Genomic DNA, 11,782 nt, shown 5'->3' on the forward strand with positions numbered 1-11,782 from the left:
TGTACAGCAATACTACTGCTATCCCCCACTACTACTACTACTACTACTACTACTACTACTACTACTACTACTCCCACAACTACTACTACTACTACTACTATTATTTCTTGTCCTACTACAACTACAACTACTAAGGACAATAATGATTTTTAAATCAGAATAATCATAGTCATAACACTAATAGTAAAAATCAATGATAATGTAAGTAGTAGCCGAAAAATAATGATGCAAAATATAAATGTGGACAACAATGGAAATATTCCAGATTACAACATATGTGCAGACGAAGTTTAAAAAGCCAAAATTACAACTGTAGACTGTTTTTTTTAATTTCATGGATACCTTTGGGGAAATCCATTAAGCTTCATCCAATCAAATCAAATGCATGAATTGGATGAGTAGCTCGGTTCACTGGAGGTTCAGTAGGAATACCCTGCTTCAGCATCTCTATTAGCTGTCTGAGTCTGCAGTCGTTGTAGCAGAGGGCATTGTGCAGTCTGATGGCAATTTATCTCAACACAGCACTTGAGTTGTTCTGTGGTGTATGTACCCTGGGGGGTCTGAAATATGGTGGGGCTTCATACTATAGCTGCATTACCTCAGCACAGAGAGGGTGGGAGGAATTATCTAAAATAGGACTCGATGTAATCCTAAGCCTCACCTTTGCTGCTGCCTTAAGGGATTTGTTGCTCAGTCTTATTACAGAGTTAGTATTTCTCGCCAGCGTGCAGCATGTTGAGCCTACCTCAATGCTGCCTGTCCTCCCCTGCACACCGTTGCAGATCACAGCACTGGCCACCACCGATCTGTATTCTGCACAATGCATTGAGCAGAAGACCACTTCATACATTGAAGGATTTGAACCTCCTCAGGTCCACGTGGTCTGATCAGTGCAGGTTATAGACAGGCACCCCAAACTTACCAACTTAATCTTGTTGTATCATACCATATTTATCTTATCGACCTGTATATGGACAGGTGTCTGTTGCTTTTACTATATAAGAAATCCATTTCCAGCTCTTATGTCTCTCCCCCATCTCATAATGACACTGCTGTCCTTTTACTGCTGAGTTTCTCTGTGTCCACATGCTGTTTACATAGCAGCAATACAGTGAGGCAGCGGAATTACAGTCACTTCACATATAAAGTACAAAGATGCAATGTAGACAAATGTGTGGTGATGCCATCTCTGATACAATATTTTGACAATTCGTGCAGTGATGCAAGACCACACACACACACACACACACACACACACACACACACATGCACAAACACCAGGACAACAGCAAATTACAGTCGGCAGTGGGGACGGCAGTGGACATTCAATGGGCAGTCGTCATACGCGTCACGTAACACATACAGATTCAGCATTCACACACCACATGCTCAAGAGCTGTTTCATTCTGCTGTAAATATGCGGATTAAAACGTGTTTGTACCTTGCAGCTCTGCACAGGAAATTCTGTTGGGGGCATTGAAGCCCTTCACCCTCTACGAGCTGGCGGTGCAGTCCAATGGAGTGGACGAGGTGGGACCCTTCAGCGGCAAGGTGGAGGAGTCTACTCTGGCTGACAGTAAGCTCAAACCATTCATGATATTCATACAACGTTACCTTTTTCAGTTGGTCTGGTTTGCCTTCAAGTGGTCAACATGAGGCAAACCAACAAGAATCATGTGCTCGCTAATATCTCTCTTCTAGCAAGTAACGAATCAAAAGTCATCCCACACCAGGTAGACCCTGACAACCATGCGTCGTAGTTGTTGTTTTTTGCATTTATGGAAGTTATTCGAAGGGTATTTATGAAAATGGATGTGAACGACTGTAATATCTGAACATCACACTACATAAAGTCCAAAGAAGATGTGCTGCCATCAGACACATGTGAGTGCAAAAGGCTGGAAATGTTGTGAATAAATGTCAAATATCATGACTTCTTCGGTGCTTTACCTGAAAAACTCCTGCAGTTTCAGAACTGAGCCACGTAGAAATGTTTGACTCCATGGAGACTTACAGTTGCTTTATTTTTAACTAGGCTATTTTTTGCACATTCAGAACTTGCTAATAAGTAAAGGTAAATATAAAAACAAAATGCCTTAATGTCACAGGAAAGATTGACACATCAATAGAGATTATGCAGCAAAGGGACGAGACTAGCTTTTTTTTTTAAATTCCTGCCAAAAGTATAAGAGACTTGTCAACCCTTAATCTTTGTATTGACATAGCACGGATTACGTTTATGTAGCACTTTATCTAGACACCCAAAGTGCTTCACATTGAAGGGGGAAACTCACTTCAACCACCATCAATGTGTAGCACCCACCTGGGTGATGCACGGCAGCCATTTTGCACCAGAACGCTCACCACACATCAGCTTGAGGTGGAGAGGGAGGAATCATTGAGCCAATTACATTGGAGGGGATGATTAGGTGGCCAGATGGAGAGAGCCAGGTTGGGAATTTTTGCCAGGATGCCGGGGGGCCCCCTACTCTTTGTGATAAGTGCCATGGGATCTCTAATGACCACAGTGAGCCAGGACCTCGGGTTTTAATGTCTCATCTGAAGGACAGCATCTCCTACAGCACAGTGTCCCCATCACTGCACTGGGATTGTTTTTTGTTGTTTATTAGGACCAAAGGGAAGACTGCCCCCTACTGGCCCACCAACACCACCTCCAGCAGCAACTCAGTTTTCCCAGGGATCTCCCATCCAAGTACTAGCCCAGCCCACACCTGCTTAGCTTTTGTCATTCAGCAGAACCAGGGTACATGTTGGTATGGCTGCCGGCACAGAGAACGTATAACCACTTAAAACCAGCAAATAGCAATGCAACTCAGTCACATTTTGACAGAAGCTGGCTCCTACTGTTCCTGACAGTGATATCATATTTTGGCCCATCTGTAGACAGTTTAAAGTAGAATAGATATAATCATTCATAATAATGTATAGGCAGAAGCAAACATTTGTGACATATAATGCACAAAGTTGGTGTGAATGGCTTTCTCACTTGAGGTGAACCGCTTGGAAGTGCTCAGAGATCTCTTCTTCCATGCAGGCCAGGCTGCAGATACCTGGTGAGCGCCTGAGTTGGACTGGTTCATTCTCACCTAGCCAAACAAACCGCACCAAGGAGGACACCACTCCAGTTTGATTTAACTAAACTAAACATGGCAGGTGTGAAAGTGACCTATAAGTTATAAGTTTCCATCAGGTTTTCACTTACGTTTGCCATTTGGGGTGAGGACAGAGCCTGAAACAAGGGGAAAATATTGGCTGGAAGGTGGCAGCAAGGATAAGATGTTCAGCCTCGGTGTTTTATGCCAATTTAATCATATTAATAGAGACAAAATGCCACGTTCTCATTAAAAGAGATTCTATATTGACTTGTTTTCCTCCATATTCAAATGTAAAATGTCCTGAGTCCGCGGTGGCGTAGCGGTCTAAGCATCGGCTTGGAGTCGATGCAGTTGCCCACTGGGGACTGGGGTTCGCGCCCCGGTCTCGTCAGATCCGACTATGGCCGGACTCGATGAAGCAGCAATCATTGGCAACGCTGTCTTCGGGAGGGGGGCGGAGTCGGCTTGTGTTCGTCATGTGAATGCGTCTCTGTGTGTGCCGGAAAAACAGTGGTTCGGCTTGGATTCGCCTTGTCACGAAAGTGGGGAGGCGCTTTCCTTCGAGACTGCCGGCCGGAGAGATGCAGTTGGCGAACGCATGCAATACGAGGGTGGGTGTTTGAATTAAAATAGGGATCAATTGGCCACTAAATTGGGAGAAAAAAGGAAAAAATCAGAAATAAATTTATAGAAATGTAAAATGTCCTTCAAAGTTTACATGGTCATTAGCAGCTGACTTTGTGCAGGGATCGCAGACACTATGACCTGTTCACAAGAAAACGAAGAGTATTGAAATTTTTTTTAAATTCATGCCGAGGCATTTAAAGAAAAGAAAGGATCATTTCATCGTATTTCAGTTGAACCGAACAGCCAGTTACGATTATATATTCACAAACGATGGGTCCTTATCCACCTTTTATTCATAAATGAGAAACCATCTTACATGAAATAACCGCCGCTGTGGAGGTGCGCTGGAGTGACACTTATCCTTCAGCTGCGGAGGTGGAGCTGCACCGTGATGTGTGTGGTAGCACTCCACACATCCTGCTTCTGACTGTGTGAAGCTCCGCAGGCACCAGACACTGGCTCAGACAATTCTCACTGAATAAATAAAGGTTATATATGCCGATGCACTGTAGCAATAACGTATTAATCAGTTGTGTGCTTGTGTGTGTTGTATGTGCGCGCTTGTGTTGTGCATGTTGCCAGGGGTGTGTGTCTATTTGTGTGATCACTCGCGCGTGCTGGCAAGCCTTTTCGGTGAGCGGGATCACGGCCCGGCGGCGGGCAGGGGGATTAATATTTGACATCACTGTCAGATAATTGGCTCTCATTAAAAAAAAAAAACCAGATGAGGAGGCAGCTCTCATTTTGACCTCTCCGTCCTTTGGCCAAGTCGGCCGAGCAAAGACAAGACAAGTCTGGCATGTGCCTCTTTTAATGACATTATTACCACCAGCAGCCCAACTCACACCGCCCAACCACCCTGCACCATCACCTGAGCCCCAGCCCATTTCCCCTTATGCTGCTTGTTTCCCCTCTCTTGTACTCAGGTGACCGGGGCAGAAGACTCCAGATGGGGGGCACATGACACGTCACATACAATACACCCCAGAACGAGGCCAGTAAATGTGCCTCAGCTGTATTGTAGTGCTTCAATTTATGGCTCTAATTGACCCCAGTCCTTTCTTCCCCAAGGGCCGTCTACACCCCCAGAGGAGCTGCAGCTGAGTGCTTTGGACTCGTCCTCTGTGCTGGTGAGCTGGCGCCCTCCGCTGGAGCCCAATGGTATTATTATCAGCTACCGGATTCTGTACAGTGGCAACCTCAGCCAGCCTGATCAGCTGTGGGCCAGCCTGTCTCAGGATGGTGGGTGCATGACACACCTTTTCTGTGTTGCAGGAACAAAAATATTCATCTAACAAGTCATACAAATGCAAGCTTTTGATAGGCCTTGCCTCTGGTATGAACCACATACAGAAACCCACAACACGGTTGCAATGTCTCTCTCTCTCTCTCTCTCTCTCTCTCTCTCTCTCTCTCTCTCTCTCTCTCTCTCTCTCTCTCTCTCTCTGTCTCTCTCTCTCTTCTCTCTCTCTCTCTCTCTCTCTCTCTCTCTCTCTCTCTCTCTCTCTCTCTCTCTCTCTCTCTCTCTCTCTCTCTCTCTCTCTCTCTCTCTCTCTCTCTCTCTCTCTCTCTCTCTCTCTCTCTCTCTCTCTCTCTCTCTCTCTCTCTCTCTCCCTCTCTCCCCCTCCCTCCCAGGGACCATTACCAGTACAGAGATTCAGGGCTTGGCCAGTGGTACCCGTTACTTCTTCAAAATGGGAGCGTCCACTGAGGTGGGGCAGGGGCCTTACTCGCCGATCAAGGACGTACACACTCCCCCTCAAAAATATGGTACGTGTCAGATTGTGCACCAGGAACAGGTTGGAGCAATAGTAACAGGAGTATTAGACAGTAATAATAACAGTAATATTAGTGGATGTAGTAGTTGTATGAGAAGCAGTATTGTGGGAGTACTAGGCTGTAGTGTGTTGTAGGAGTAAAGGCAGGGATGTGTAATGTGAATAATCACACTATAGTAACAGTAACAATAGATGTAGTAGCAGTAAATACACTGTGGTTGAAGCTGCGGTGTTAGATGTCATTATTGTGATTAAAAAATCAGAAGCAGCAGTAGTTGTGGTAATTGTGGTGTAGTACTTGTGAGTTTTGTAGTTGCTGTAGTCATAATCTTTGTAGCTGTGCTACTGTAGTAGTATGGTTGTTGTAGTCATCGTTGTCACAGTAGTAGTCACTGTAGTTGTTATTGTTTTTATTCAGAGGTTTTTTTAAAGGGTCCATGCACAGTTGAAACATAAATCCATAGAAATATGATACGCTGTACATAAAATATTAAGATAAGTTTTATCTGCAATTCCAGGCCAGGGGAAGCATACTAAGAAACAATATATAATTAAAAACAAAACAAAACAATAGCTATCTTAGACACAAGAAAGGTGATAAAACAATAACAGATGGTTTTATCAGTGGTTCTGATCACTGATAAAAGCGTCACAGACGGGAAAGAGCCATAACACAAAGAAAAATCTAGGAGGCTTCAAAAGAGGATTTTCTGATGTACCTGAAGGTTGCAAGGCTAGATCTCACAGTGTTGGCGATTTTTTAACATGCTATAAAAGTTAAAATATTAAAGTGAAAAGAGTAGGGTCCAGCCAGGGCAATGAAAAAGATATGAATACTCGCTGCGGTCGCTATTTACTGGCATTAGTAATTCTGGCAGTGGTAGATGTAGCAGTCACAGTGGTAGTAGCACGTTGTTGGCCCCGTTTCCTTAAAAAGTGAAGTTTCTTAAAAAAAAAAATCTTCCAACATTACAAATGATGTAGTATCACATAGAGCAAGGTAAAACCAGGACCCTGCACACATAGCTAAGAGACTAACAGTACAGTGATTTTCCTGTCCTTCACATTCTTGCGTTTTTCTTTCATTTCATACATATACACACATACATACACAGTATACACATAGTACACTCTACACTCATACCAAAGTGGGTACTTTGTCCTTGCCGGTTGGAGACAGCTAGGTCTGCAGCATTTCCCTCTTCCCTTTTTGAGTCTTTTGAGGAGAATATCAAGTGTGCATATCAATGGGGCTGTCTCATCAGTTATCCCCCGAGACATCAATGAAATCCTGTTCTCTGTAGCTCGCAGACCTGCTGGGAATAGTGCTCTCTTAGCCGCAATATCACTCACTATCTGAGGCAATTTCATCTATCAGCATTCTACCATCAGCTTTAATCATTAGATGTATATCTCCCAATACAGAGTCTCACGCCAGGGGAACGTGTTTAAAAGACCGCTTTTTTTTTTTGGATTCCCCCCCCCCTCTTTTTTTTTCTCCCCAATTGTACACAGCCAATTACCCCACTCTTCCGAGCCGCCCTGGCCACAGCTCCACCCCCTCTGCCAATCTGGGCAGGGCTGCAGACTACCACATGCCTCCTCTGATACATGTGGCGTCGCCAGCCGCTTCTTTTCACCTGACAGTGAGGCGTTTCACCAGGGGGACGTAGCGCGTGGGAGGATCATGCTATTCCCCCCCAGTTCCCCCTCCTCCCTGAATAGGCGCCCCGACCGACCAGAGGAGGCGCTAGTGCAGCGACCAGGACACATACACACATCAGGCTTCCCACCCGAAGACGCGACCTAGGGATGCCCAAACAAGCCGGAGGTAACACTGGGATTCGAACCGGCGATCCCCGTTTTGGTAGGCAACGGAATAGACTGCTACACTACCCGGACGTCAAAGACCACTTTTAATAGTAATCTGTGACTGACCACTTACTTGACGCTCCCCGGATTATCCCAAGGTTGTAAACCCCAGCTACTTACAATGAAACTCCAAAGCGGCTTACAACAAATGTTAAAAATGCTTGCCACAGTGTGCATCACACACAAGCTGGAACCATATTCTGCCTGGCAGGGAGTCTTCCTCGCATTGCAGGTCCCAGACCACGTGCCATGAAAACGACAGTGTAACAGGTTTATTTTGGACACATCAGCTGTGCTAGCACTTCCACCGCACGGTGTGAATGAGAGTGAGGTGTCCTGTGGGTGGGTGCGAGTTCTCACCATCTGTTTCTCTTCTCCACAGCTAGACTGCCAAAGATAACCCTCATAACAATATCCATGAATAATTAAAATTTGGTCCCTGTAGTAAAATGTTGCACCGTACCTCCTTGCTGTTCACTGTCTTAAATGAAAGACTCAGTACACGGTGCAATAGTGTCCTTATGTCAGGCTGGGGTCAAACAGTCGTCAAATTGAATAATGAAGAGCGCTTGTTAACCTTCTCAGTGTAACAGATGGGGTTTGCCACATAGGGCATGCAATTAATGGCAATCCGGACACATATTTGAAAGTTAACATGATGTAATTTTCTGGGATGATTTATTTGGAGCTATCTGGACCATCCGGATGTGATAAAGTCCACTTATCTGAAACCAGTTTGGACAAATGCTGCCAGTTAATTTTTCATGACATGCTGACAGCTTACGAGTATATACTTCTGCATCCAATAGTGTGCTGTCCCGTCGGTTATATTTCTTGTTTCTTACTCTCTCTCCTCTGCTCCCTGTTGTCTGATGTCTTCACAGAGCTGGACATCCATGCAGTGACCGGCATCATAGTTGGTGTGTGTTTAGGGCTGCTGTGCATCCTCCTGTGTATGTGTTTCAGCTTCCGCAATGGTAAATCCAGGTATGGTAACTACACTGCTCGATATTAGGTGTGGGTGTGTTAGCCAAGCTTGTTTCTCAATATAACACTTATAGCGACCTACCTTATATGTAAGGCTCAGTGTTTTCAGTTTTTACCAATTTTTGCCGAAAAATACCCAGATTTTTTGAAAGGAGCAGATCGGTTTAAACTGATTTTCACCCGGATTTTATGTTTCCACGGGTCCAAAAGTTGTTCCTGTTCATGTGAGGTTATGTAACAGTGTCCTCTTGTGGCGAAATTCGGCATGCTGGACGGCTTTGAAAAATAAAAACCGAAAACGCTGAGCCTTGTTTATATGTCAATGTTTTCCTCTTCTAAGTACTTGTATAGTATCTGCCTACCTGTCTACCACCTTATTCAGCGACTTAAACACAACCCGCATTTGTATTGTCAAAGCTTTCTCAACATTACTCTTCCATGATAGTCGTATGCTCCCAAGAGGATTTCAAGACCCACTAAGACCCTGTTGGTTGCTTGTGATGTTTGTGATCTAAGAGCCCCCGTGTGACTGAGTAGAACTGTGCTTACCTACAGCATCAGTGTGTTTCCCAAAATTAAAGCTAACGATCGCAATCCAAGCAAGCTGTTTGGGCTTCATTCTCTTATCCAGTCCTCTGTTTCCCCCAACTCCTCTGTTTCCCCTCCATCCTCTCCACTGAACAGGGAGGTATCTGGAGGGCTGAACTCTGCAGCTCTGACCCCCGAGTACAGGAGAGGGGGGCGGCCTGTGCCCACTAGCGTGCCGGAGCGCAATGATTGCCATGAACTGGAGACGCTGATGCCCCCGGGCAGACAGGAGCCCGGCCAGCAAATGTCAGCTACCCCTGAGGAGCAAAGCCTGATGTCTAGTGTTGGTCTAGGAGCAGCAGAGGATCCCCTTACACCTGAGACCAAGGTCTTAATGGAAAGGCGGGTGGGGTTAGGGAGTGCGTGTTAGTTGGTGTGTATGTGTGTGTGTGTGTGTGTGTGTGTGTGTGTGTGTGTGTGTGTGTGTGTGTGTGTGTGTGTGTGTGTGTGTGTGTGTGTGTGTGTGTGTGTGTGTGTGTGTGTGTGTGTGTGTGTGTGTGTGTGTGTGTGTGTGTGTGTGTGCAGTGGAGTGAATACATCTCAGTCCCAGTTAGAGACCAGGACTATTTTCATTTTACACACTGGCTTCATTGTAGAGATTTTGGGCACGGGGCCAGCATCTAATGGGGTAACTGAGCACAAGTCTTAAACCTTTCCTCTTAATAAAAAAAACAACAAAAAACAAATAGCTCAGTTAGACTGTATACATGATTTCAGATTATCCATGACTTCTCAGTCGTGATGGCTGTGTAGTTAGCTGATGGGTACTACTACCCATGGTAAGTACAGGCTGCTCATTCCTACAAGTTGAACCAGGAAGTACCTCAGCAATATGATCGACCATTGATAATTTTTGGCATTTTGGGCGATAACTTCTAACTTGCATTCTCAATTTCACTTCCAAATAGGTGGTTGAGATAATTGGGTTAAATTAAACTTGTTGTTGGGCGTCCAGGTAGCATAGCGGTCTATTCCGTTGCCTACCAACATGGGGATTGCTAGTTCAAATCCCCGTGTTACCTCCGGCTTGGTCGGGCGTCCCTACAGACGCAATTGGCTGTGTCTGCGGGTGAGAGGCCGGATGTGGGTATGTGTCCTGGTCGGTGCACTAGCACCTCCTCTTGTCGGTTGGGGCGCCTGTTCGGGGGGGAGGGGGAACTGGGGGGTATAGTGTGATCCTCCTGCGCGCTGCGTCCTCACTGTCAGGTGAAAAGAAGCGGCTGGCGTGGCGACTCCACATGTATTGGAGGAGGCATGTGGTAGTCTGCAGCCCTCCCCCGGATCAGCAGAGGGGGTGGAGCAGCGACCGGGATGGCTCAGAAGAGTGGGGTAATTGGCCAGATACAATTGGGAGAAAAAGGAAAAAATCCCAAAAAAGAAAAAAAAATGTAACTAGTCGAAACGTGTTGTCCACTCATGTTCGGTTGCTCCATAAGACACCATTGTAAAGTTGTGTCTAGTAGTGATCCTGTGTCCAAAATCTCCACAATGAAGCTGGTGAGTAAAATAAAACATGCATGGTGGCAAAAACTATTAAAATAAGAACCAGGTTGTAAAAACACTGAACCATCCGTTAGTATTTTATGTTTTGTTTTGTTTTTTCACATCTGTTAATGGTGAAATAACAGTCATCGTTTTAATGCATACTGGTTTTTGTGCTGCTTTTTTCTGTCCCCCTGTTAAGGTGGCCACTCCAAACCTCTTATAGTTTCTGGTCCCTCCATGTTGTTCTCCCTGCAGGCTGCATGGAATGGCTCTGTGAGTCGAAACTGGGCCAACAGGATCACCAGGTACAGGGACACCATAACAGAGGACTCGCCTACACTCATCAATGGAGCGCTCAACATATTAAAAAATGATGACGGCAAGGTAAATAAATTTACTGAACGCGGTTCTTTGTCCGATAGTCGACCAACCGGCAGCTGATTTGATACGCCAGCATCTGGTTCAGCTGACTTTGCTGATGGTGACCTGACTTCCAGCAGCTGATGTGACACAAGTAATTTTTTCTGTTGCAGGAATTAGAGGAGCATCTGTTCTCCTCCCTGTGCAGTAACCAGGTCGAGGCGGAGGTAATCGTTCACTCAGAGCTGTCCGATCCGGGGAGGGAGAAAGGAGAGGTGGGGTGCAATGGGGAAGAAGAGTCTGACGGCACCAGGGGACTTTCATTTTCTGAGGTCGGACACTCCCCTCTCAGCCGCTCTACCCAGCCGGGACGGGAGGAGCCTATATTACCATCGCCATTTGCCCAAACCCCCATGGATTCCTCCTTCCCCGTAAAGTTTGTGTCAAATCACAATGGGGAGCTTGAAGGGGTGACAGCCCAGCGTACTGCAGATCTCCAGCTATACCAGGATGTGGGGCTGACCAACGGCTTCCATTCGCCCAAAGCCCTGCAGTCACAGCTGAGGCCGGAGCCCCTGGAGAATGGGGACTCCAGACACTGCCTCCCAGCCCTGGGCAAGTCCATCCCCTCTGGGCTGCCTTTGTCCCCATCCCCATTTGTCAGCTCCGGCCTTGTCCATGCTACCTCAACAGCACACCTGTGACCATAGCCTGAGCAGGACAACAACCCTTATACAGAAACATACACAGACATACACTAGACTAGACTGATATACTTTATTTTATTTACCCAGGAAAACGCCCTAAGGATTATTTTTATGCACCTCATTATTTTTTTTCTGTTCCTTGCAAAGTTTTTATAGGTACTTTGAGTCCATTGTTTCATACGCGTGTATATTCAGAATATTAGGGCTAGTGTATATGGGTATGCATTATTTTGCATTGCATTAGTACTTTCCTGTGGTTTTT

At 45.7% G+C, this 11,782-nt stretch overlaps 1 protein-coding gene across 1 annotated transcript in view; it reads left to right on the forward strand.

Moving 5' to 3' along the window:
- The window catches only part of igdcc4 (immunoglobulin superfamily, DCC subclass, member 4), a 99,464-nt gene extending 87,947 nt beyond the window's left edge, over nucleotides 1-11,517 (forward strand). Inside the window, exons 14-20 of the mRNA XM_056279287.1 lie at nucleotides 1,449-1,576; nucleotides 4,815-4,985; nucleotides 5,379-5,513; nucleotides 8,278-8,380; nucleotides 9,065-9,251; nucleotides 10,709-10,837; nucleotides 10,987-11,517. Coding sequence (XP_056135262.1) covers nucleotides 1,449-1,576; nucleotides 4,815-4,985; nucleotides 5,379-5,513; nucleotides 8,278-8,380; nucleotides 9,065-9,251; nucleotides 10,709-10,837; nucleotides 10,987-11,517 — 1,384 coding nt within the window. The remainder of the gene's footprint in view (nucleotides 1-1,448; nucleotides 1,577-4,814; nucleotides 4,986-5,378; nucleotides 5,514-8,277; nucleotides 8,381-9,064; nucleotides 9,252-10,708; nucleotides 10,838-10,986) is intronic.
- Nucleotides 11,518-11,782: the final 265 nt, after the last annotated feature.

The sequence above is a fragment of the Lampris incognitus genome, chromosome 4 (assembly GCF_029633865.1).
Source record: "Lampris incognitus isolate fLamInc1 chromosome 4, fLamInc1.hap2, whole genome shotgun sequence".
Classification (NCBI taxonomy): Eukaryota; Metazoa; Chordata; class Actinopteri; order Lampriformes; family Lampridae; genus Lampris; species Lampris incognitus.